Source organism: Hemitrygon akajei, chromosome 27, assembly GCF_048418815.1.
Source record: "Hemitrygon akajei chromosome 27, sHemAka1.3, whole genome shotgun sequence".
NCBI lineage: Eukaryota > Metazoa > Chordata > Chondrichthyes > Myliobatiformes > Dasyatidae > Hemitrygon > Hemitrygon akajei.
Genome location: NC_133150.1, coordinates 38588821 through 38611257, shown reverse-complemented (window position 1 = coordinate 38611257; position 22437 = coordinate 38588821). Strand labels below are relative to the sequence as shown.

At 40.5% G+C, this 22437-nt stretch overlaps 1 protein-coding gene and 1 non-coding gene across 4 annotated transcripts in view; one reads left to right on the top strand and one right to left on the bottom strand.

Annotated features, from left to right (window-relative positions):
• Positions 1-986: 986 nt before the first annotated feature.
• On the bottom strand, positions 987-1059 carry trnak-uuu (transfer RNA lysine (anticodon UUU)). The gene has a single exon. It is a non-coding gene; the product is annotated as a tRNA-Lys (tRNA).
• A 267-nt stretch (positions 1060-1326) lies between these two features.
• zc3h11a (zinc finger CCCH-type containing 11A) overlaps positions 1327-22437 on the top strand; it is a 35832-nt gene continuing 14721 nt past the window's right edge. The window contains exons 1-15 of one of the 3 annotated variants that reach the window (XM_073030692.1): positions 1327-1427; positions 5968-6185; positions 6904-7088; positions 7520-7639; positions 8840-8963; positions 10958-11173; positions 12031-12144; positions 12837-12917; positions 13039-13161; positions 14183-14272; positions 15129-15224; positions 17670-17735; positions 19243-19575; positions 20389-20601; positions 22193-22284. In XM_073030692.1, coding sequence (XP_072886793.1) covers positions 7035-7088; positions 7520-7639; positions 8840-8963; positions 10958-11173; positions 12031-12144; positions 12837-12917; positions 13039-13161; positions 14183-14272; positions 15129-15224; positions 17670-17735; positions 19243-19575; positions 20389-20601; positions 22193-22284 — 1722 coding nt within the window. In that variant the 5' untranslated portion in view covers positions 1327-1427; positions 5968-6185; positions 6904-7034. Of the gene's footprint in view, positions 1428-3066; positions 6186-6903; positions 7089-7519; positions 7640-8839; positions 8964-10957; positions 11174-12030; positions 12145-12836; positions 12918-13038; positions 13162-14182; positions 14273-15128; positions 15225-17669; positions 17736-19242; positions 19576-20388; positions 20602-22192; positions 22285-22437 lie in introns of those variants that run through there. The other 2 variants (XM_073030693.1, XM_073030694.1) reach the window with 2 other exon arrangements.

Below are 22437 nucleotides of genomic sequence, written 5' to 3'. Positions count from 1 at the left end.
CTGCGAGAACAATTTCATGCCTTCTTCTAGCCTTCTGACCGTGCCTCCTAAGTGTTCCCTTGCGACGCTTATACTCCTCATGTCCTGGAGTTGGAGGACTGTCCGTGTGTGTGGATGAAAGGGGCTTGGTGTTCTGCCGAGCATTGTGAGTGAGCATGCTACGTTGGCACTGGAATACGAGGCGACACTTGTGGGCTGCCCGCCCCGATACACCCATCCCTAGCTGTGTTGATTGTAAACAGAAACAAAAAATATACGTATTTCAATGTACATGTGATAAATAAATCTGAATCTGAAATGACAGGCAGCTGGGTCACTCCTGAACAGAGATGCCTCACAAAAATTAATCATCTGATCAATATTTGTTGTAGAGATGGCATGGAGATGCAGAGCTGGGGAGTTGCATCAATATGTTGGGCCCAGGATAGATCCTCAGAGATGTTGACAGCCAGGAGCTTGTAACTCTCCCAATCAGCAATATGAAAATAATAGCATAATTTTTTAAAAAATATATTGTTTGAGGGAAAACAATGGCTCCGGATACCCTTGGTATCTACTGAGCTCATTTTAGGGAAAAATGGTCCTTCCATTTGATAAGTCAGATCCAAGCACCTATCCAACTGTCCTTTAAAAGTTGTTATAGTACTTGGCTCAAACACAGCGCACTACACACTGATACCACCATTTATGTAAAAAATTGCCCCTCAATTTCATGTTAAATCGTTCCCCTCGCACCTTTAACCTACGTGTAGCGTTCTGGCCTTCGTTCCCCAATCCTGGGGAAAAGTCTAAATAGACTCAGTCTATGTCCCTTGAGATTTGATATTATCGGCGTAAAATATAGAAAATGGAGTGAAAATTGAAGGTGCAGCTCTGCAAATATAAAGAAATAATACAATTCAGGACTTCGACGTGACATTGAAAGAGCAAAGATATTTTATGAGTTCTGTACCAGCGAGAGTGCGTTCTATGTGGCAAAAAGCGAACGCCCGAACAGGGACTTGAACCCTGGACCCTCAGATTAAAAGTCTGATGCTCTACCGACTGAGCTATCCGGGCCCTGGCAAAACTCTTCGCACATGATCTATTAAAGGCTGTGGCTGCTGCTAAACAGTGTGGTTCCATTTTATATTTTAAAAATCCAAAATGTGCATCCACACTGTTTACACAAAGAACTTATTCACAATATGCTCGCTCCAGGTGCAAAAAGAAAAAACAGTATCTGCAATAGTCCGTCGCAGGGACAGAAGCAGAACACTATGCTGTGACCAATTGGTGGCCGCCATCTTTCTGACAGGAAGTCAGCAACCACATCCGGTAAGGGCCATTTTTGTTGCTGGCAGGCGGCGGCACGGTCGACGGCAGCAGGGAAGCAAAATAGTCGGGGTTTTATAAGCGGCGGAGTGCCGGGTTCTGTCCGTTCTTTGGTACTGGTTTTCTTACAGTCAGTAGATCGCTGGTTGGGACTGGTGCGGGGTTATAGGCTGCGCGGGGTTGGGCGGTTGGGTAGGCTGTTTGGTTTCGCTGGCCTGTGTTCCGGCTGGGCCGCAGAGCCTGGGCACTCGCGTAAAGAGGGTGCGGGCGCCGAACAGGTCGCCTGGGAGTTCTATATCTACGCAGTAGTCATGACCCACGCGGCCTTAATATTTAAAAGTACTGTGCAAAAGTCTGTATATTTTTTATATAAACTTGCTTTTAGGTTATTTTCTTTCTTCGTTAGTGTGTCCATAAATAAGAACAAATTTTAAATTTCACAATATTAATTTTCCAAAAAAATTTAATGTTAAAGATCTTTTTGTGATCCGTTAAAGTAACATTAAGTAATAGACCCCTTTACAAATCAAAACTTGATTACTTTGTAGATATATCGTCCTATGCATGATTAAACAAGCAGGTTTTTATGATCAATGCATAATGATTTTAATCAACTTAATTGAAACCGAAACGATTTAGAGGAAATTAAGCTGAGCAAAGGAAAACCAAACTAAAAGGTGAGGGTGTGACCGATGTGACAATTTAACACCATGGCAAGAGTGAGCATAGAAACAAGACATAAGGTGATTGTCCTGCATCAGCAAGGTCTCTCCCAAATAAAAATTTCGCAGCAGACAGGAGTTTCAAGATGTGCTGTCCAAGCTCTTCTGAAAAAGCACAAAGAAACGGGCAAGGTTGAGGACCAGAAACGCAGCGGCCGGCCACGGAAACTGAGTACAACAGAATCCGTGTACATCAAACTAACTTCCCTTCTAAATCTGACCAAGTCCAGCACTGCTATCAGCTCGGAGCTCACAGAAACCACCGGAACTCAAGTACACCCCTCTACGGTCCGGAGAAGTCTTGTCAGAAGTGGTCTTCTTCGAAGAGTTGCTGCCAAAAAGCCATTCCTCCAAAGTGAAAATAAAGCCAAGAGGCTCGCCTACGCACAAAAACACAAGGACTGGGGTGCTGAGCAATGGCAGCAAGTGCTCTGGACTGACGAGTCAAGATTTGACATTTTTGGCTCGAGCAGGAGGCAGTTTGGCCGTAGAGGAGCTGGAAATCGTTATGTGGATGGGAGTCCACAGCCAGCAGTGAAGCAAGGCGGGGGTTCCCTGCAGGTTTGGGGCTGCATTTCTGCAAATGGAGTTGGTGATCTGGTCAGAATTAATGGAATCCTCAACGCCGAGAAGTACAAGCACATCCTCGTCCATCACGCAATACCATCAGGTTGGCGTCTGATTGGACCCAACTTCATTCTGCAGCAGTACAATGACCCCAAACACACGGCCAACATCATAAATTACCTTCAGCGAAAAGAAGAACAGGGGGTCCTGCAACAGATGATATGGCCTCCACAGAGCCCTGATCTCAACATTATTGAGGCTGTCTGGGATTTCCTGGAGAGACAGAAGCAAGCGAGACAGCCAAAATCTGCAGAAGAACTGTGGCAAGTTCTCCAAGATGCTTGGAACAATCTACCAGCCGATTTTCTTACAAAACTGCATGACAGTGTACCTAAGAGAATTGATGCAGTTTTAAAAGCAAATGGCGGTTACACCAAAATTGATTTGATTTAGATTTTTTTTTAATGTTCACTGCCCTTTATTTTTTTTGATATTTAGACACTTCATTACTTTTGAAAGCATCTTTACTTCACAGAATTTTTTTTAAACATGCAGTGCCTAAGACTTTTGCACAGTACTGTATTTTTTAAATATTTGTAAAATTCTTTCCCCCCCCCCCTTCCACCCTCGGTAATATGTTTTCCCCTGAGGCTTTTTTTTGGGGGGGTTTGGTCCCGCATCCGGGACCACTCGGCAGCCACCCACCCTTCTCCTTCACCCCTGCGCATTCCATGTCAACTCCCAGAAGGAGGGGACAGAGATAACGGCATCTGGAGCAACATTTCATTAATCTTTCTGTTGGCCTTTTAACTGCTGAGATCCTGTTTACAGGAGTTTAATTCTTGATCTCCGAGGTGATGAAGGTTCTGCCCCTCCTTTGTTTAGTGGAACCCCCTCAAGAGCTGGAGTTAGTTGCTGTGGCAACCTGATTGTTTGGAAGGCTGGTGACTCAACCTGAGATTTGTCTCAACTGCTGCGATGGAAGATTATTTTTTGATCTTCCCTTGTCAGGGGAAAAGACGTAATCAGAGCAAATTCAAGGGGGCCAGTTTGGGGTGGTCGCCATTCTTGTTCTGACGTGCGTATTAAAACAACATAACCTCTGTGGAAGGCAGTTCTCCCGCGCACCCCCCCCCACCCCCCGTGGCATACAAATTAATTGAGCAATTTTTTTGGTAAAATCTGAAATGGGTGTGTAATAATCTAGCTGATAAGACTAACAAATGATGTTTCAAATTGACCAGCAAGTTCAGGGGTTCCCATCCCTTCGGTTAATGGTAAGGCTCCATGCCATAATAAAAGTTGGGAACCCCTGAACTAGGGGGGAAATAAACATGCTGAATTGGGATCAGTTCGCTAAATGGAGTTATTAGCAAAGCTGTATCCTCCAAATACTTGCTTTGCATAATTATGAATTTTTAAGGCTTTTTATTGTGCACCTATTTAAAGGAGGTTCTGTCAAAGAGGAGCTCTTGACCAGAATATTCTGCTAATGAGCCCCTCTGAATTCCTTCGTTTCCCCTTTTAAAAAGAACCTCTCGGAAGTGTGCATCAGACTGCTTACTGTAGTTAACTCTGGTAGTAGAGCAGGAAGTTGTAACCAAATTTATACCTGAATTCGACAGGATCTTCTCATTGTGTTTTACTTATGGTGATCCGTCCCTCAGGGTGTGTTTGGGATTTGCATGGATGTTTTCAAAAACTGGGCCATGTTAACCTAGAATTCTCCATTATCCCAATCTTCATGTCCTCCTGTATATGGGTTTCCAAAAACTGACTGCATGAACATTTTTAACTGAAGATTAATGCAGCTATTTACTCAAAGCTAAGCTGACTTCTGAGGCACAAGTAAACCACAATGGGAAGTCATTGCTCTTAAGCTCAGCAGTGAGAAGCTTTTAGCATGGCTCTGTTAATTATTTCCAAAATGCCAAGTGTTGTAAATAGCCCGTGCTTTGGTACTCAGCCAAAGTTTAGGGAGGAGCTATTCTTGTGGGAACCCTAATCCATGCATGGCCTATTTTTGGAAGGCCCATTTATTATCCAGCCGCTGCATCATTTCTCACTCTACCTTGCATTCAGATGGGCGCCCTACCTGCCAGTTGTGGTGGGCTCCCAGTGCCGCTCAATTTATTGAGTGAAGAACTTTCCAGACACTCCCAAGAGATGGTTGACCATATAAATACTCTTCATTCAGTTGGTCTGAGCCAGGATTGGAAGATCCAACATCAACTTTCCGGCTGTACATTACTGTGACAAGTTCACACCACTTAATTGCACTTGCTTCAATACCCTGTGTCGATTAGGATGATTTAATTGTATTCCTGCCATTGAATAATATTGCTGTTAGCAGTTTCTGCAGGCACAACAATCTTTTTCTATTTCAGAGCACCCCAGTTTGATTTTAATCCCAATCCACAGCGGTGGGCTCGGTGCTCCTTCTGAATGCAATGTTGCAACTTCTAATTTACATGTGTCATTGTTTGCTGTGTTTGGGGGAAGGGTGGAGCCACTTAATGTAGGTAACTGGGTAATAGAGCTGGAAGCACTGAAACTTGCTAAATAGAAAGCTGTGGTATCTCCTTTTGCTTAGTATGATATGTCCATTGGTATTTATCATGAACTCTTGTATGAGGCAGAATATTGATTTTTATTAATTGATGTGGGGCTTGTCACTAAATACCCTGCCCAACTCAAACTTGAGTCCCTCTTCTCACAGAAATAGGAGCTATAGTACTTGCTCTGGATAAATTGGCCATGTTACCCTCTTAAATTATTTTCCTTGATGATGTGAGACTTGTAGTCATTTTGGAGATTTGACTCAAGTAAATGCCCTGCTGGGTGGATGTTTCTGGAGATAGAATTCTGCCTGTGATTTCTCATTGGCTTTTACGGGATGGAGCACTACTGGTATTGAGTCCCCGATACTCTGAGAAGGTGCCCAGGCGTGGCTGGCTTCGAGCTTCAATGGGATTCTGGAAATGACCAAAGCAAATGGGGATACTCCAGTGAAGTTTCAAGTAGTTTTGAGATTGAGGGTTGGGGTTTGCTACCGTATTGAAAGCATGCAAGCGGTGCTGCTTATGGATTTGGGGAGGTTGCTTTTGTGTTTTTCTTCAATAGGTGCAGATGACCTGGAGGACCAGAGTCGAACCCGTGTGTTTTTGGTAGTAAATATATTAGCCATAATTACATCACACAAAAAAAAATCGGTAATCCTAAGCCGACCAAGGCTGCAGAATCCCTTGGAAGATATGTTAAAGAATGGGTTATTTTCCAGTCGGCTGTAACCATGTAGCTGGGCACCTGCTGCACTTTTGAACTTTTTCGGAGGAGTTGATTTTTAATCCCTGGCTTCCTGCAGTTCAACAGAGCAGAAGATGGACTCATTCTAGCACCTACACGTAGAGTATTTCTAAGGCAGTTTGTGTATGCCGATTGCAAATATTTCTACCCAGTGTATGTGAAGATGGAGATGACCCATTGCCATTTATAACTGACGGATTCAGTGTTGGTTGGCCTACAGGAGCACGTTGACTGGAAAACCGATGATAAGCACTTGTACAGCTGAACATTCGAAAGGTACATCTACTAATCCTTTATGATATCTTCCTTCACTAGTACTGTATTGGTTTAAACAATCCTTCGGTGCACGTGGAATGTCAAATGCCCCTCCAGCATTTACCTCACTATTGTTATTCAGGTAACTTTGCCCTAATTTTTAATATCCTTGTGTTCATCTGATGTGGCAGACAACTAATTCTCAATGGGTATTTTGAAATGCTTCCCATGTTTGTTCAGCTTAACATTTGAAATTATGCTTGTGTTAATAATACCTGTTATACCATGACTACAGCTTCCTTCTATAGTAGGATGCGTTTAATTTTCATCTGGTTGACTGCCTTTATTATTTTACAGTTTATTGTAGTTCAAGTCACATTGAGGTTTAAATTTTTTATTGTAAATTTATCTTGAATTATGTACTATCTAGAGCCCAGATTATTATATTCTAAGTCTGGTGTCTGCAGCTGATGTCTTCAGGCTTTTTTTTTACTACTCTAGTGATTAAGATTCGATCGTAAATGATTCTGTAAAGCATTAAACTTCTATACAGCTACAGAAAATATCTTAAAGAGAAGGATGAAAAGAAACCAATACAGGTTTTCACTGGTTTGCCAGTCTTCCCAACTACTCTGTGGCCCTTGATTTTGAGCTTGGTGCAATTGGATCAACACTCAGTAGTTGTACTGTCCAGTATACAGATCCGTTATTCACTTTACTGCTTTTGCTTTAAATAAAGGTTGAAGGTCATCCTAGAAGATAACATTACGCCAGCACTCCTAGGCAGACTCTTGCACTGCATAGCAGCGGATGAGATTGTGGAGAAAGCAGTAGCAGGAGTCTTTGTTTTGGGAAGATTAAACTGCAGCCATGACGCAACAAAGAGATGATTGCTACTTTTACTTTTATTCTACTTGTGCCAAGGTTTGTATACGCCATCTTAAAGAAAAGCAAAGAGCAAGTAAACACATTTTTAGTTCTGAAAATGGTCAGTCTTTGTAAATTCTTCAACCAATAATCTATTGACCATTTACTTGAGTTGGATTGGTGTGGTAGACATGAATCAATTTAAGCAATTCTGTTCCGTTGACCTCACACAGTTCTTGCTGGTGCATTGATCACTGAGGTCTGGGCACCAGTGGCAAAGTGTGTTCTGTTTTCTTAATTTTGTGGGAAAATATGGTTGCATTTCAAATTTCTGTATGATGTAACATCTGTCACTACTAGGCTACCATTGTGAAAACTGTGTACGGACCATAACCTATGGTTGATTAATTTGGATATATTAGTGACACTTTATTAATCTCAGCAGTTAGTTCGGACACTTTTACTTAAATGTACTTTTGCTCCTAAAGGGTGACAGCTGTCTGTTCCGTCACTGTGAGGCAGCTCTTGGCAGTGAGACCATCTGTACTTTATGGCAGGAAAGGCGATGCTTCCGTCAGGTGTGCAAGTTTCGTCACATGGAGATTGATGTAAGTTGATGATGTCAAAGTTTTCCTTTGAATGGGATCCGACAGTGGTTTTGGCAGAGAACGAGCCTAGTCAGTCTGAGTCTGTGGCAGCTCATTATAGAGCAATTCATTTAGGACAATTCCTTCTCTGCCCCACTCTTCCTCCATAGCTTTACAAATTTTATTGCCATTCTGTTTTGATAAGGAGGTGCACAAACCCTGCATCAAGGCTGTCCAGATAATGTAAGATTTGTCTTTGCAGAATTCACAAATATTACCTGCGCACACTCAACATTTTAGGAACAAATTCTTCCTCTCTGCAATCATATTTCTGAACTGTCCATGAACACTACCTCACAATTTTTACTCTTATTTTAATATGTATTTCTTGTGATTTTTAGTGTTCTATTGCACTGTACTGCTGCCGCAAAAACACAAATTTCATAACATATGACAGTGATATTAAACCTAATTCTGATTCCAGAACTTTGAGATATGGGATAAAGTTTATTCTTACAGAATTTTGTGTGTGTGTGGGGGGGGGGGGGGGGCGGGTAGAAATCCAAAATGTGAAAGAAATTGCTAATATTGTCATTATTTACTTGTTACAGTACTGTGGACCAATATGATTTGAATACAGTGGCCACTGCATTGGCATGGTTGATAGTCACAACCAGATCCCTCCTTTGCCATGTCCTGGTCATGTGAACTGGCATCTTGAGTTGCAAAGCTGACACGACACGATCTTCACCTGTCGGGCATGTTCTCTGATGTGTGACATTGTGGGGAGCTGTAGTAGCCTTGGCCAGCTCTATGGTCTTTACTCCACTTCCACTAAGTGGAGTACAGCCCCTCCATGTGTGGGGGTTGCCACCTTTGATACATCCCTAATGCTGCCTGTAATATTTATCAAGATACAGTGTGGAGTAGGCCTTTCTGGACCTTTGAGCCACTGCACCCAGCAATCCTCAATTTAACCCTGGCCAAATGACAGTGACCAATAAACCTACCAACCAGTAGGTCTTTGGACTGTGGGAGGAAACTGGAACACCCGGAGGAAACCCATGTGGTTACCGGGAGAATGTGCAAGCTCCTTCCAGGCAGTGGCGGGAATTGAACCTGGGTCGCTGGTACTGTAAAGTGTTGTGCTAACCTCTGCGCTACCTTGCTGCCGGATGTGGTTAAATTGTTTAAAGTGGCTTCTTTTTCTCCCTCATGCAGAAGAGGAGGAGCGAGATACCTTGCTACTGGGAGAAGCAGCCTACTGGATGTACAAAGCTGAACTGTGCTTTCCATCACAGCAAGCCTCGCTTCGTTGATGGTGTTTTCATTCCTGCCACGAAAGGTCTGTGTACTCATTGCACTTTTCTGTCCCCCATACTATTCATTTATAAGTGCTTCTTCCTGTGGGATCTTCAGTTAAACCAGTAAGATCCTCCTCACTTTCAGTTGTATGGATGAGCTCAGATGCTGAATCTGACACCCTAGTCACAATGAAACAAATTATACCATGAACTTCCCTACAAAACAGATGAAAGCGGCAGCAGCATAGCTGAATACAAATTGACTAAGCTGTTGGTTACACATGTAAATATGATTTTTTGCCACTCATCTCCCCAGTTGAAATATGAAGTGATATTTTGCAAGGCAAATAGAATTGGTCAAAGTGACTTGTTTCTCACTAGCACTCTCAAGTACTTTCACAGAATGGCAGCATCATTTTAAAGCCGGCTCAGTGCCATCTCCTTGAGGTCAGTTGATGATGCACGGGAAACGCTAGCTTTACTGACACTATGTGTTTGAAACAAAAATCCTGCATGGATATATTTTAATTTATCAACTAGATCACCTGAGACAAACATATTTATCTTGAGACATTGAAAACTACTTATAGCACCAAATCACCCATAGTAAATTTGAAATATTACTGCAGTTGGCCGTCCTTATCCGCGGGTTCTGCATGCGTGGATTCAACCAACAGTGGATCGGGAAAACCGGGAAATTCTCTCTCCAGCACTCATTTGAGCATGTACAGACTTTTTTTTTCTTGTGATTATTCCCTAAACAATACAGTATCACAACTATTTACATAGCATTTACATTGTATTAGGTATTATAAGTAATCTAGAGATGATTTTAAAGTACAGGCAGTCCCCGGGTTATGAAGGAGTTCCATTCCCGAGTCCGTCTTTAAATTGGATTTGAAGTTGGAACAGGTACATCCGGTATTAATTAGCCACAGTCAAACATTTGTCTTAGTATATAGTATATATTTTACCCTTCTATGCATCTAAAACACTAAGAAACGTATGTATTTCAATAATTAAACCACTGCGTTGCTTAGTAATAATTATAGCTTTTATCAGGGCAGGGCCTTTCACATGCTCTATTAAAATTGATCCAATCGCTGACCGACTGTAGCCTAACACTTTTCCAATGACCGATGGTGTTTCACCTCTTTCCAATCGCTTTATTACTTCCACTTTATTTTCAATCATGATCGTGATTATTTTTGTGAACAGAAACACTGCGGATTCAGAGCTGCGCCGGGTCCTGAAGTGCACTGCACTGAGACAGGTTAAATAAGGGACTTGAGCATCTGCGTTTTTTGGTATCCACGGGGGGGGGGGGTGATCCAGGAACCAATCCCTGGGGGATAAGGAGGGCCGACTGTACTTCACATTCAAGAAATTACATTGTAATCAGGAATACTTGTACTTGGAAAACAAATCACGTTTGTTCTATCTGGAAATCTGGTTAATACTTAAATTGTCAGATGTAAGGTTGTCATACAGCATGGAATTAGGCTCTTCAGCCTAGTGAGTTCACGCCAGCCATCAAGTGCTTATTATCCTACATTAATAACTTTTCTTTGTAATGCTCCTGACATTTCCTTCAACTACTCCCTAAGTTCTGCTACTTAGCTGCTTGCCAGGAATAATTTAGTGGTCATTTCACCTACCAACCCACGCATCTTACGGAGGGAGCCAGTGTAGCCAAAGGCTGCCCATGGAGAATACAAATTCTACACAGCACAGCATTGAACTTGGGTTGCAGGAACTCTGACGTGGCTTTTCGATAAATTGTACTATCACTGCATTGTGTGTGTTTCAATTATTCATTCCTGGACTTCCCTGGTAAGGTCAACATTTAATGCCCATCCTGGATAATCCATTGAGAATTTGGTTTACGGCCATTCTCTACTGTTGCAAAGCCTAATTATGCTTCTGTCTGCTTTGGATGCAGCCCACTACAATATTCAGTTTCTTTTTGTATCTCTTGTAGCAGTTTAATACTTGTTCACAGCTACAATGTTAACGGACATTGCTCTTTCTCCAGGTGTCCTAAGCAAGCAGGAAGTACCGGAGATGGCAGAAGAGCCTATGACACCTCAATTGCCCATCAGCCAATTACAGCAGCCCAAGATTCCTATTCCGTCTAATCCATCACCACAAGTTCGGGGTGTAATGAAACTGGAGGCATCAGAGAATGTGCCCAGCCCCACTCACCCTCCTGTGGTGATCAACGCAGCAGATGACGATGAAGATGATGATGGTGAGTCGGTTAAGGTTTTTCTTCAGTAATCTGCGCTTTATTTCCTTCCCCCTTTGTTTTCTTGCCTTTTTTTTAAGTGTTCCTGCTTGTTTGTAGGTTGTGCTGTACATGTTTTCTTTCTTGAATCTACCAACTGTACAGCAGCTGTGCATTTTTGGAGGGATCAATTAGTAATTAGCTGATTTTAAAAGAGCTCCTGGAACCTATTAACCAGCCCTCACTTTGAAGTTTCAAATTTGTTTGATGGTTAAATATTGGAGCAACATAGGATACTTTAATTAGCGGAAATCCCGATGGACCTGATTGCTCCCACGCATTGGTTATTCAAATAGAAGGTACATTTTAATTAATTTTTCTCCATAATAGGAGAATAAGTGACCTCTCTGAGACCAAATCTCTCAACACATTGTTAAAAAGTGTGTGAATGCCTATTTGAAGGACACTAACCTCAAGGCCACTGACCAAGAAGTAAATAAAAATTAAACCCCAATTTTGGCCAGAATAGGCAGAATGACCTTGTGTGATACAGTAGACATACAGGTATCTCTCAAAACTCTGTGCTTTTGTCTGAGCTTGAGATTAAAGGTGCCTGACAAGGCTCTGTGGCTGTTAAGCTGATACTGTAGCAAAACTTACACTTTATTTGTGACCCACATGGTCTTTTTGACAAGGTTTGTTTCCTCTACTTAAAATGGTGTCATAGTATCATTTTTTAAGTCATTGCATTTTTAAAAATTGACTTAGATGATCTACTTTTTTTTAAATCTAACAGGCAGACCATCCATTTATTTCCTAAAACAATCATCACAATAGATGAATTTTCATTGTCATAGCACTCATTTTTACTCTAATTGCAGATCAGTTTTCTGAGGAAGGAGAAGAAAATAAAAATACTCAGGCTCCAACCATGGAGGAGCAGAACGGCATCCGCATCATTTCGACGAAAAGGCAGGCTTTACCCGTTCAGAAAGGTAATGTGGGATAAGCCCAGAAATAACTAAACACGTGTTATTCTCCTGAAGTTCTACTTCAGATAATCTCTCTACTAGGCTGCCATTGCATTTATAAAAGATGTCAGGCCTAAGTTACCAGGTATGCAGACAGAAAGAGGCAAATGAAAGTAACTTTCCAAACATGAGAAAATCTGCAGCTGCTAGAAATCATGAAGGATCTTGGGGCGGATGTGTTGACTGTTGACTCCTTCCCATAGATACCGCCTGACATGCTGATTTCCTCCAGTATTTTCTGTGTGTTGCCTCCCAACCAACTTCTCTTGATTTCGCACAAATTTACAGACACTTTTGCCCAAAATTTGTTGTAAATTTTGATGACATACTACAAGCTTCATACTCTTCTGACAGTACTTTTGGAAAGCCTTTCAAGAAAGGCTTTCCTACATTGTAATCCTAGGATTTAATCCTACAATGGATTTGATTTCTCTTGTGTTATTTAAGTATTTTGTGCAGTGTTAGAGATATAGGTTGTTGCAAAGAAAACTTCATTTTTGTTGGAAGTTAGAACAAAGTTGCTCAGGACCATATTGGTGTTTCTCTTTCCTGTGGGTCACCGTCGCTGTGTTCTGAGCAGTATCTTGTGAATGAGTTGCTTTTGTTTCTGAGATACGGAATACTGTGGCACTAACAAAGATCCTGCTTCTCACCAGATGACAGCTTGGATTTTGGAATAAAAACACTGGAACAGATCAAACGCAAGAAATCCATGAAGGAGAAATTGAAGAAAATGGGTAAGCACTCTGGAACCTGCAAGTACAGCACTTCAGGGGCACCAGGGATACTGGGAGAGTGGGAGAAGCAAATCTCCTGTTCGTAATTCTCCAACCTTATCCCTTTTTATTTTAATCATAGAGGAGCCCATGGTACACCAAGTGGCACAAGTTCAAAAGGTGGAACAGAATCGTGAAAACCTAGTCATTGAAAAGGAAAATGTGAGGACAGTCTTCCGGACAGTGACCGTATCACCAAAGAAATGTACGTATTTAGTTTGTGACTTTTAAAAGACTTCATGGCAGGTGTTGTCATGTGAACTAAGTCACCGGAGAGACGCGGATAAGAGATGAAAAGTTGACTTTCTATTTGACACACACACTCACAAATAAGTAGGCAGCCTTTTTGAGTCAAGAAAGAGAGACCCTTTTGGAGCAAGAGGTCTGTTCAACCCAACACTACACGACATTTTATGTGCTAAAGATCAAAGGATAATTCCATACTTATAATTCATCCACAATGCTTCCTTTGAACTGCGCACAAGCTCCACACCTTCCAATTTGCACCAACACCACTGACACCCAAATAAAAAATTTAAATCAGCATAGTCTGGTCTTCCAATTAATTTGGTTCATGGTTCTCAGGAACCCAATGTTCAGAGCAGCATTTTAGATTTAATCCAAAGTTTGAATCTGAAGACTGGTGGCCGAAGTTATTTGCTGTATGTGCTAACCACCAAGAAAACTCAACAGCAGGATTGGAGGAAGTTTCATTATTTTATTAGATGAATTTATTACATGAATTGTAATCATAACAACCAACAGGCACACTGAGAACTCTTCATATACAGAATTTGTACTCTGAATCACATTCTTTTTCTTCATGGTTATTTTTCTTTCTTTGATTTTAAAAGTTTGATATCATTAGATTGCTGTAACTTTTTGCGAGATAATGTTAGTATACTAGAATAAGGAAATAGTGTATGATTAATCATTGTGCTAGTTTGACTGAATTTGATCCTAGACTCTACGACGCAATGCTCAGAAGTGCTTTGGGAACAGATTCAATCGTTTTCAAAAGTATTAGGTAATTTCCTCAAATGGGAAGACTTGGAATTGGATAGCTGACCTCAGTGCTGTATCATTAGGACATCCAGCATAATATGACTCTAAAAAGTTTGACATAGCTGATGTTGTCCACTTAAAAGTGTCTATAATTTGCTAATTATTTGATTTAAAGCTTAACTTTTAATTTTTTTCTTTCTTGCCTCTAACCACGTATAAAGGTGAGCCACCTATTAAACGCAGTCTTGCAGAAAGACTTGGTCAAAAGAAGATAACCCCAAATGACACATCTCAAGAGGTTCCACTGAAAGGTATCTTCAATTCTGCCATCATTTCAATAAAGATTTCCTTTGTATAGTGCTTTCACAATCTTGGGTCTTCCAGAACTCTTCACAGCTAATAGTTTAAATGCATGGTTGTAGTTTGTTTGAGTTTTTTGTGCCATGTCATATGATGTGGGCAATCATGGTCTTTCCATGGCCATGATTGTTCTTGGCAAAGTTTTCTACGGAAGAGGTTTACCATTGCTTTCTTCTGCATGGTGTCTTTACAAGATGGGTGACCCCATCTAGTGAAGTACTCTTATCAGGACTCTTAAGAGCTTGTCTACCTGGCATCACTGGTCACATAACTAGTACTTGTGATGTACACCGGCTGTCCATATGACCATCCACCACCTGCTCCCTTGGCTTCACATTACCCTGACCGGGGGAGCTAAACAGGTGCTTCACTTTGTCCAAGGGTGACCTGCAGGCTACCAAAGAGAAGGAGCGCCTTACACCTCCTTTGGTAGAGATGCATCTCCACCCACCGTCCAATGGTTGTAGTAAACTAGAAAATCTTGGATAGTCAGGTTAGTTGCCTTTTGTTGGTTTCGTAGCTCTGTGGTCAGAGACAGTTATTTGATGACTGCCCAATAATGTTTGGATCTTGCTTTAGGTTAATTTTTAACCAGGAATAAGTTCCTGCACCTAAGAGGCTTCTTTGTGGTTCCCTCAACATCTCCACGTCCAATTAACATGTTAAAGCACTCTAGATGATTTCCCTTGCTGCTACTCAGAGTGAAGCAAATGAGACTTCTGTTTTTCTCTAGCCAGCATCATTTTGTATATTGGCTGTACAGTATACCTTGTGAAAATAACTATTTTTGTTGTTTTTATTTTGAAGTTGAGTTTGAACCATCTTTAAAACGCAACCTCTCTGAGAGACTTGGTAAAAGAAAGATACCGGCAGAAGATGACCCTGAAGAGTTGCTACAGAAAGGTGCACAAACTACTTTGTTGGGCTTTAATCAACTGTTGCATGTCTTTGGTTTTATTAGCCATGGTGAATTGATTACATGATAATCTGTTACCCAGAAGTCATGGTGATGCATCTGAAGACCCAATCAGGCCTAAATCAACCAGCACTTGTCCATTTGTTTTGGGAGCCGATATGTAAAGAGCTGGCAGAGAACTTTTGCCTCCGTCCTTTCCAGTCCTGAAGAAAGGTCTTGGCCTGAAACATTGTCTGTATTCCTTTCCATAGATACTGCTCGATCTGAGATTTTGTATGTGTTACTAGAGAAAGTAACATGTCTGTTTTGAAATCTTGGACACTTTAGTCATCATTTTTGCTGTTAATGAGCTTTGATTGTAGTTCTGAAATTTTGGAAAATCATTACAAATGGGGGATAAGCGATTAACCAGCTAAAGCAGGCAAAACAGAACTCCAAAATAAAATTAGTGACCATGGAAATGGTCAACATGTCAGGCAAAACCATGAGCTGGCCCTTTTTATTTTGTACAAATGGAAGTTTAATTGAATAAATTTCTAAGCTAAGAAAAGCAAGCCAGAGAAATTGCTCCCAATATCTTGGGATGAAGTCTTGTTGTCTTAGACTGGCAATAAATTGGAAAATGTTGATTTTGTTAAAGAATAATTTACATTTTTTCTCACTTTTTATTAATTGAAGTGTGTACCCCTCTGGCTGTGTAATGAGTTCTTCATAAAATTATAGCTATTAGTAGGGATTTTTATTCTGAATGAAGTGATAAACTTCAAATCAGTCTCTGATGTCTTGAGGCTCTGGAAGAGACCACAAAGTGGCCAGACTCACGCATAGTAAAAGTAATTTTATTGAATGCAGACATTAAAGTAAGATGATCTATAAACTCCAGAAGTAGGTACCACTGCCCCAGAAATATTCTTTTTTGCTTAAAGTAATATTACACATGCTAATTGAAATTTTATGCTTTAAAGTTTACCCACGTTATTTGTTGTTTCGAATAAATGTAGGGTACTGTGCAGAAGTCTCAGGGCAGATGCAAGGTTGTTTGACAAGTGGCAGAGGAGGAGTGCCAGTGTGGGGGGGTGGTGCAGGTACAGACACACCCAGCCCTGAGACACCAGGCAGGGTCCTTTGATTCCAAATAATTGGTTTGGTGATCATTACAGAATGTCTCTCCAGTGCTTCCCGCTCCCTCCCCCCTCCTTTCCCAACTGTAATTCCCCTTTCCCTGCCCCTTCCCACTGAGTCCACAATAGAGACCCAGATCAGAATCAGATTTATCATCACTCACAATATGTCATGAAGTTTGTTTTTGCAGCAGCAGTTTAGTGCAGTACATAAAAATTGTTACAGTACTGTGCAAAAGTCTTAGGCACCCTAGCTGTATATATGAATATATACAAATGTTAGCTATATATGCAAAGAATTTTGTACAGTACTATATTTTGTATGTATTAATAAAAATGGGCAAGTGTCAAAGTGGAAAATTTCACTTGTGACTTACATAACACCCCACCTCACTAACTACTGCACAAGTCCCATTGGGCACCACCTGCCCTATCTGCAATACGGTGTGAAGTTCCCACACTGGCCTCATTAGTCACTTAAAATCTCAGTAAAAACAAGCCTCCTTGATCCCAAGAGACTGCCTAGCCCCTAAGAAGAAGCTGATGTTTCCAGAGTAGGAATCAGGTTTTATTATCACTAACATACTGTGTGTTGTGAAATTTGTTGTTTTGTGGCAGCAATGCAGTGCAAGACAAAAATTACTATAACTTACAGCAAAGAATAAAATAAGTAGATAGTGCAGAAGAGGAATAGCCAACTAAATGGTGAAATTAATTTAATGATTGCCCTTGTGTGTATTTAAAATAACACCGTGGTATCATTGTTAAGTATTTTATAGTGGTACTTATTGATTGAAATAGGCTTTATCTCAGTTTTGCTCATTTCCGTGTGCTTAAAAATGATAATGGATTGCTTTTGCATTGGAATTAATTGATATACTGCTTGTTTATGCATTTATTGTTATAAATTATGTCAGGGAAAGTATTTCCAGAAAACCCATTTAAGAAATATTTTTAAGCAGGACAAACACTCCTAAATCATTGTACTGTTGATGATTCTAGTTTGCTTCTATTCCATCGTAAGCAGCCCAGCTTGCTGTAGCACTGAAAACATTTTAGTTCTGTGCCAACGTTAGCATTCTTCTGCAACCATTTTTTTTGGTCCCTTTCTTTTCCTGCAAAATCCATCTTGTTTCCACTGTAACTGGGTGTCCAGTGGTGCAGTCAGAGCTCAGATATTGAGTAGTGAACATCAACGTGATACTCAGTGTTGCTCCTTAACCACTATAGAGTACATCTTACTGTGTATGTCTTCAAGCAAAATCACCTCTGTGAATTGATCACTCATGAAGGTCTGTACTTCCGTTTCAGTGCAACGTCCCAGGTCTATAAGGGAAAGGCTTGGTCTGCCTGTGGAAGTTTCTTCAACAGATCACGGTAGGTAGTCAACTGGTTTAAAACTTTGTCTGTGTCAACCGGTTTAAAACTTTGTCTGTGTCAACCATATTTATAGCAGTTACTTGAAAACAAACCAAAACCACTCAGAGACTGAGCGTGGGGGTTGATACTGTGTTTCCAAAATCATGAAGTTCCAAAGTCATAAAAGTGTACATTCGATCCTTTGTTACTAAACCAACAAGGGCAAACAATCTTATAGTGATCAAAACTAACTAACTAAAACTAGCGATATAGCGAAATTAAATAAATAGGCAGTTTAATTTAACATTCCAATTAGTGTTCTAATAGCAATATTAAGTGATCTTAGTGGTTGAGAAATTAACGATCAAGTAATCAACCAAATAATGGTCAATGAAAAAAAAACACCCCCAACCACTCCCTGGCGGCTCTAACTGTCAACTAAGCTGAACTAAAGATAGTGAGAATATGTAACTATATTCATTTGCTTCTACCACGCCTCAAACCAAAGGACAAGCTGCCCATTAATAAACACATAACACAAAATACAATACAGGCGACAAAATGTAGATACATGGCTCCTACTCATATTTGATGGTTTGCCCCACCAAATTCCCTATGGCGAGATACCTGTCCAGGCAGTTTTAGTTGCTGTTTGAGCATTTGTCGGGTGTCAGTAGCATTGCCTGTTGCCCTTGAACTGAATGATATTCCAGGCAATTACAGAAGGTAGGAAACCATATGGACTATGCTAGATAATGGTAGGAACTTTTCTTCTATGAGGAGTATCAATGAATCTTTATCAATTTTTATCACCGCCTAGTATTCCATGGTCATTATCATTAATACTATTTTCTTTATATTGTAGAGTGCTTATTTACTTGAACTACTGGTCTAAGTATTGTCAAACCTCTAATACTAATCAAGTAAGCGTAAGCATTTTGGGGCCACATCATCCAGGCAATGCCCTGATCCGTGTTTACTTAAGCACTCATTTTCTTAAATCTGTTTGGATTTACGTAAATAGCCCTATATGTGCGTGATTTGATTTGTTCCCCCCCAGCAGCTTCATTTTGGGAATCTAGGTTCAGTATTCAGGGACTCTGATTGTAGTCTGACCCGTCCACTTCAGTGGAACATGCCTCCTCTACTACCCATTCCAGGAGGGACAATCAGGGCTCCTGAAGTCTTGATGAAGGGTCTCAGCCCAAAATGTCAACTGTTTATTCCTTTCAATAGCTACTACCTGTTATTCCATGTTCCTCCAGCTTTTTGTATGTGTTACTCTGGATTTCCAGGATCTACAGAATCTCTTGTGTTTAAGCTGTACTGCTGGGTTTGGATGATTTCTTACTCTTTGGATCACCTTCGAAGTGGACGCTTTGTTGTTCAGTTGCCGCAATTGGTACTAAATGTAGTGTAAAAGTTTCACGGATGTTGCACTTGACCTGATTGACGTTAGAGCCACATTTCAGATAAGCAACCTGTGAAGTACCATAAGTGACTAAATACTTAACACTTTTTACAGAAAAGCCTATAAATAGAACAGAAGGCCCTGGAGAAATAAGGGTGAAGACCTTGGAAGAGATTCGCAGGGAAAAGGCTGCCAAGAGGGACCTTAATGAAAGCAACGGAGATGCCAGAGTTGACGTTGCTAGTGGTAGTACAACTCCACAGGCATACGCTTTGCTGGAGGAGGCATCTAAAATCATTAGGACTGTTCGGGTAAAGACTACATCAGACTCCCTATTGAAGAAGCAGGGAGAATGCCAGGAAGAAACTGGAGTGGATAATCCAGCCACAAAACAGCCTGAAGCTGACCCAAGAAAGGACAAGAGGCCAATAGTTGCAAAAGGCAAAGGTGTGTTCTATGTTTTTTTCTGTTGCCTTATCAATAATTGATAGCAGTTTTATGTAGCATTCTCTTTAATACTTGTGTTGTATTGACAGCCAGTTCCATTTTCTATGGCAATGTGCATAAATATATTTCCACTTCCACTGAGGCATGCTGATAATGGGGCATGCTTTTAGCTGTTTTTACTCTGTTCTGTCTGGATTTGCCTCATTACATCCGTGTGCTGCAGAGCATTCAGCCATTTGTGCTCTTGCATTTCTGAAATTCTCCCCTCACGTTTTCACTTCTGACTTCAGAAGTCTCTCCACTAACTTAACATCCGTTCATAGTGTTCAACCCCTCTCCTTGATAAAACACAAGGTTCTGCAGATGTTGGAAATCTGGAGTAATACATACAAAATGTCATAGGAACTCAGCAGGTCAGGCAGCATCTATGGAGATGAATAAAGAGTTGACCTTCTGGGCTGAGATGCTGCCTCGCCAGCATTTTGTGTGTATTTCTCCTCGATTATATTGCTTCTCAATATTACTTACACTAGCTAAACCATATGGGATATCTTGCATTGTAATTCCCTTTTGTATATATCTGTAGAACTTCCTTTGCCTTTGTGTACAGTTAATTCATCAAATTTATTTGTTATCTATAGACATTTTTTAATGTTTCTGGAAAAAAAATTAAAATGCAGTTTTGCTTCACCTGAAATATAATCTTGCTTTTCACCTTTAACTAAACAAACTTTGAAAGTTAACAAATCACATGCCAGTGATAATAAACCTGATTCTGATCCTCAGGACTTTCTAATCTGTATTGTGTTACAGTGAAATCTCAAGGGGTGTCCCCTGATGAAGAGGTAGCAAAGGCAAAGTCACTAGAACAAGTAAGGATTAAAACTTTGGAAGAGATTCGACGTGAGAAGGCACTGAGGAGGCAAGAGATCCAGGAAGGTACTGCGACCCAACAATCAGCTGAGAACCCAAAGACCGAGGCTCCACCTACCAGGAAGAGACTGCTGAGAATCACTAAATCTTTGGGTGAGTTTGCTAAACTTCAATTTAATCTTCACTGTTTGCCTGTCTGCATACAGTCCTCCCAGCATTTTAACAGACCACCTCCCTAACTGCATCTTAAATTATGCTATATTTCAAATCAGAAATGATGGGGTCTTTTAAGATTCCTGGATAGGTACATAGAGCTTAGAAAAACAGAGGGCTACAGGTAAGCCTAGGTAATTTCTAAGGTAAGAACATGTTCGGCACAGCTTTGTGGGCCGAAGAGCCTGTATTGTGCTGTAGTTTTTCTATGTTTCTAAATAGGAATGTGAATCTCATCATCTGCAAATGTATTAAAAAAAAATTGCAGTTTTTTGCAAATATTAAGTTTACTAGAAGTTAATGTCAGTAGAGTTCGGAATCTCACGCCAAGACTTGTTTCCCAGATGCTTTCAAGCATGAAAAGGAAAAGCGTGTTTTTTTTTAATGAATTTGGAGTACGCAGTTTGTTGCCTCTATATGCTTCTCCATGTTGTCACTGTGGAATCAATTGTGTTTGAAAGCATTTTGTAGTGAAGCAGTGTATGCTTGCATAAGCTGCTGTGTCACATCTATAAGTCAATGCCTTCTGTTCCTTAAATGCAAGCCTTTCTAAGAAACAAGAGCATTAATAATTTTGCCATTTTCCCATCTTGTCATCTGCAAATCCATTTTACTGTGTTGCTTCAGCTAATGTAGATCTGTTAGCAAATGGTATCCCAAGAACTTCCCCATCAGAAACACAATTAGGAGTGAGCACAACCACTCTAAGTCCAAGCTACTGGGGATTTTGAAATTAATCTTGAAACAGTGACCAAGTAATTTCGATTTGCATGGCTCTGTTAATATTGTGCATTTCCATAACTGAAAAATGTAAACTTTGGAAGATGAGACCTTGAACCAACCCCACTTGTTACATTAAAAACTGGAATTATTTCTTAAGCCTTTTTAAAAATAAGTAAACTAAATTACTGATGTATGTCAAGCGACACATAGGTACGTAAACGTTTGTAGGCATTAAGAGTTGAAATATGTGTACCTTAAACTCAGGTTTAATCTCTAAGCATTGCACAATGTGAAGGAATAAAGAAGTTAGAGATTTGTTATTTTAATGAAACCAATATCATTGGTTTTGTTTGAAATATTGCCAATTTTTGATGGAAAGTATACTGCCTAGAAATGTACTCTTATTCTAGAGCGGAGTTTCCCAACCTGGGATCCCCTTACTCAATGGTATTGATCCATGGCATAAAAAAGGTTGCAAACCCCTGTTGGAGAGGTTGAATTATTAAAGGCCAACACTCAATAGATAAAATCTGATGAAAGAAGTTTGATTTTAACACAAATTTGGAAAGTTGGGAAATACATTAACGGGGTTGGTGTTAAATCCGTGATTTTGGGTGTTCATTGGATGAAAGTGTATTAAGGGATATGTGATCGGGTTGGAACAAAGGATTGTCAGTAAATTCACCTGATTGGGGCTGTTTCTGTTACTTCAAGCTTGAATTTCATTTGTGTGTGTGTGTGTGTATAATGTAAAATTTATGTGTATGTATGTTCAAAAGCACTTTTATAATATATATCTTTTGCTAAGAAGTTGTCAAGCCAGAAAAGATTGATCAAGAACCAGTGGATATACAGTCAGTGGACAATGCTGCTGAAGGTTGCTCCAGAGAATCTCAGAAGGTTAGTGCACTTTGACAAAAGACCAGAAATGTATTTCATCCTTTCAGTATTAAGAGTGATGATATAAGATGTCGAGGAAAAGAGTACGCGGACCCGGAGGGAAGTTACTTCAGAAAATCTTTAATGATGCATGATATCATGGAGAGCCCAGAC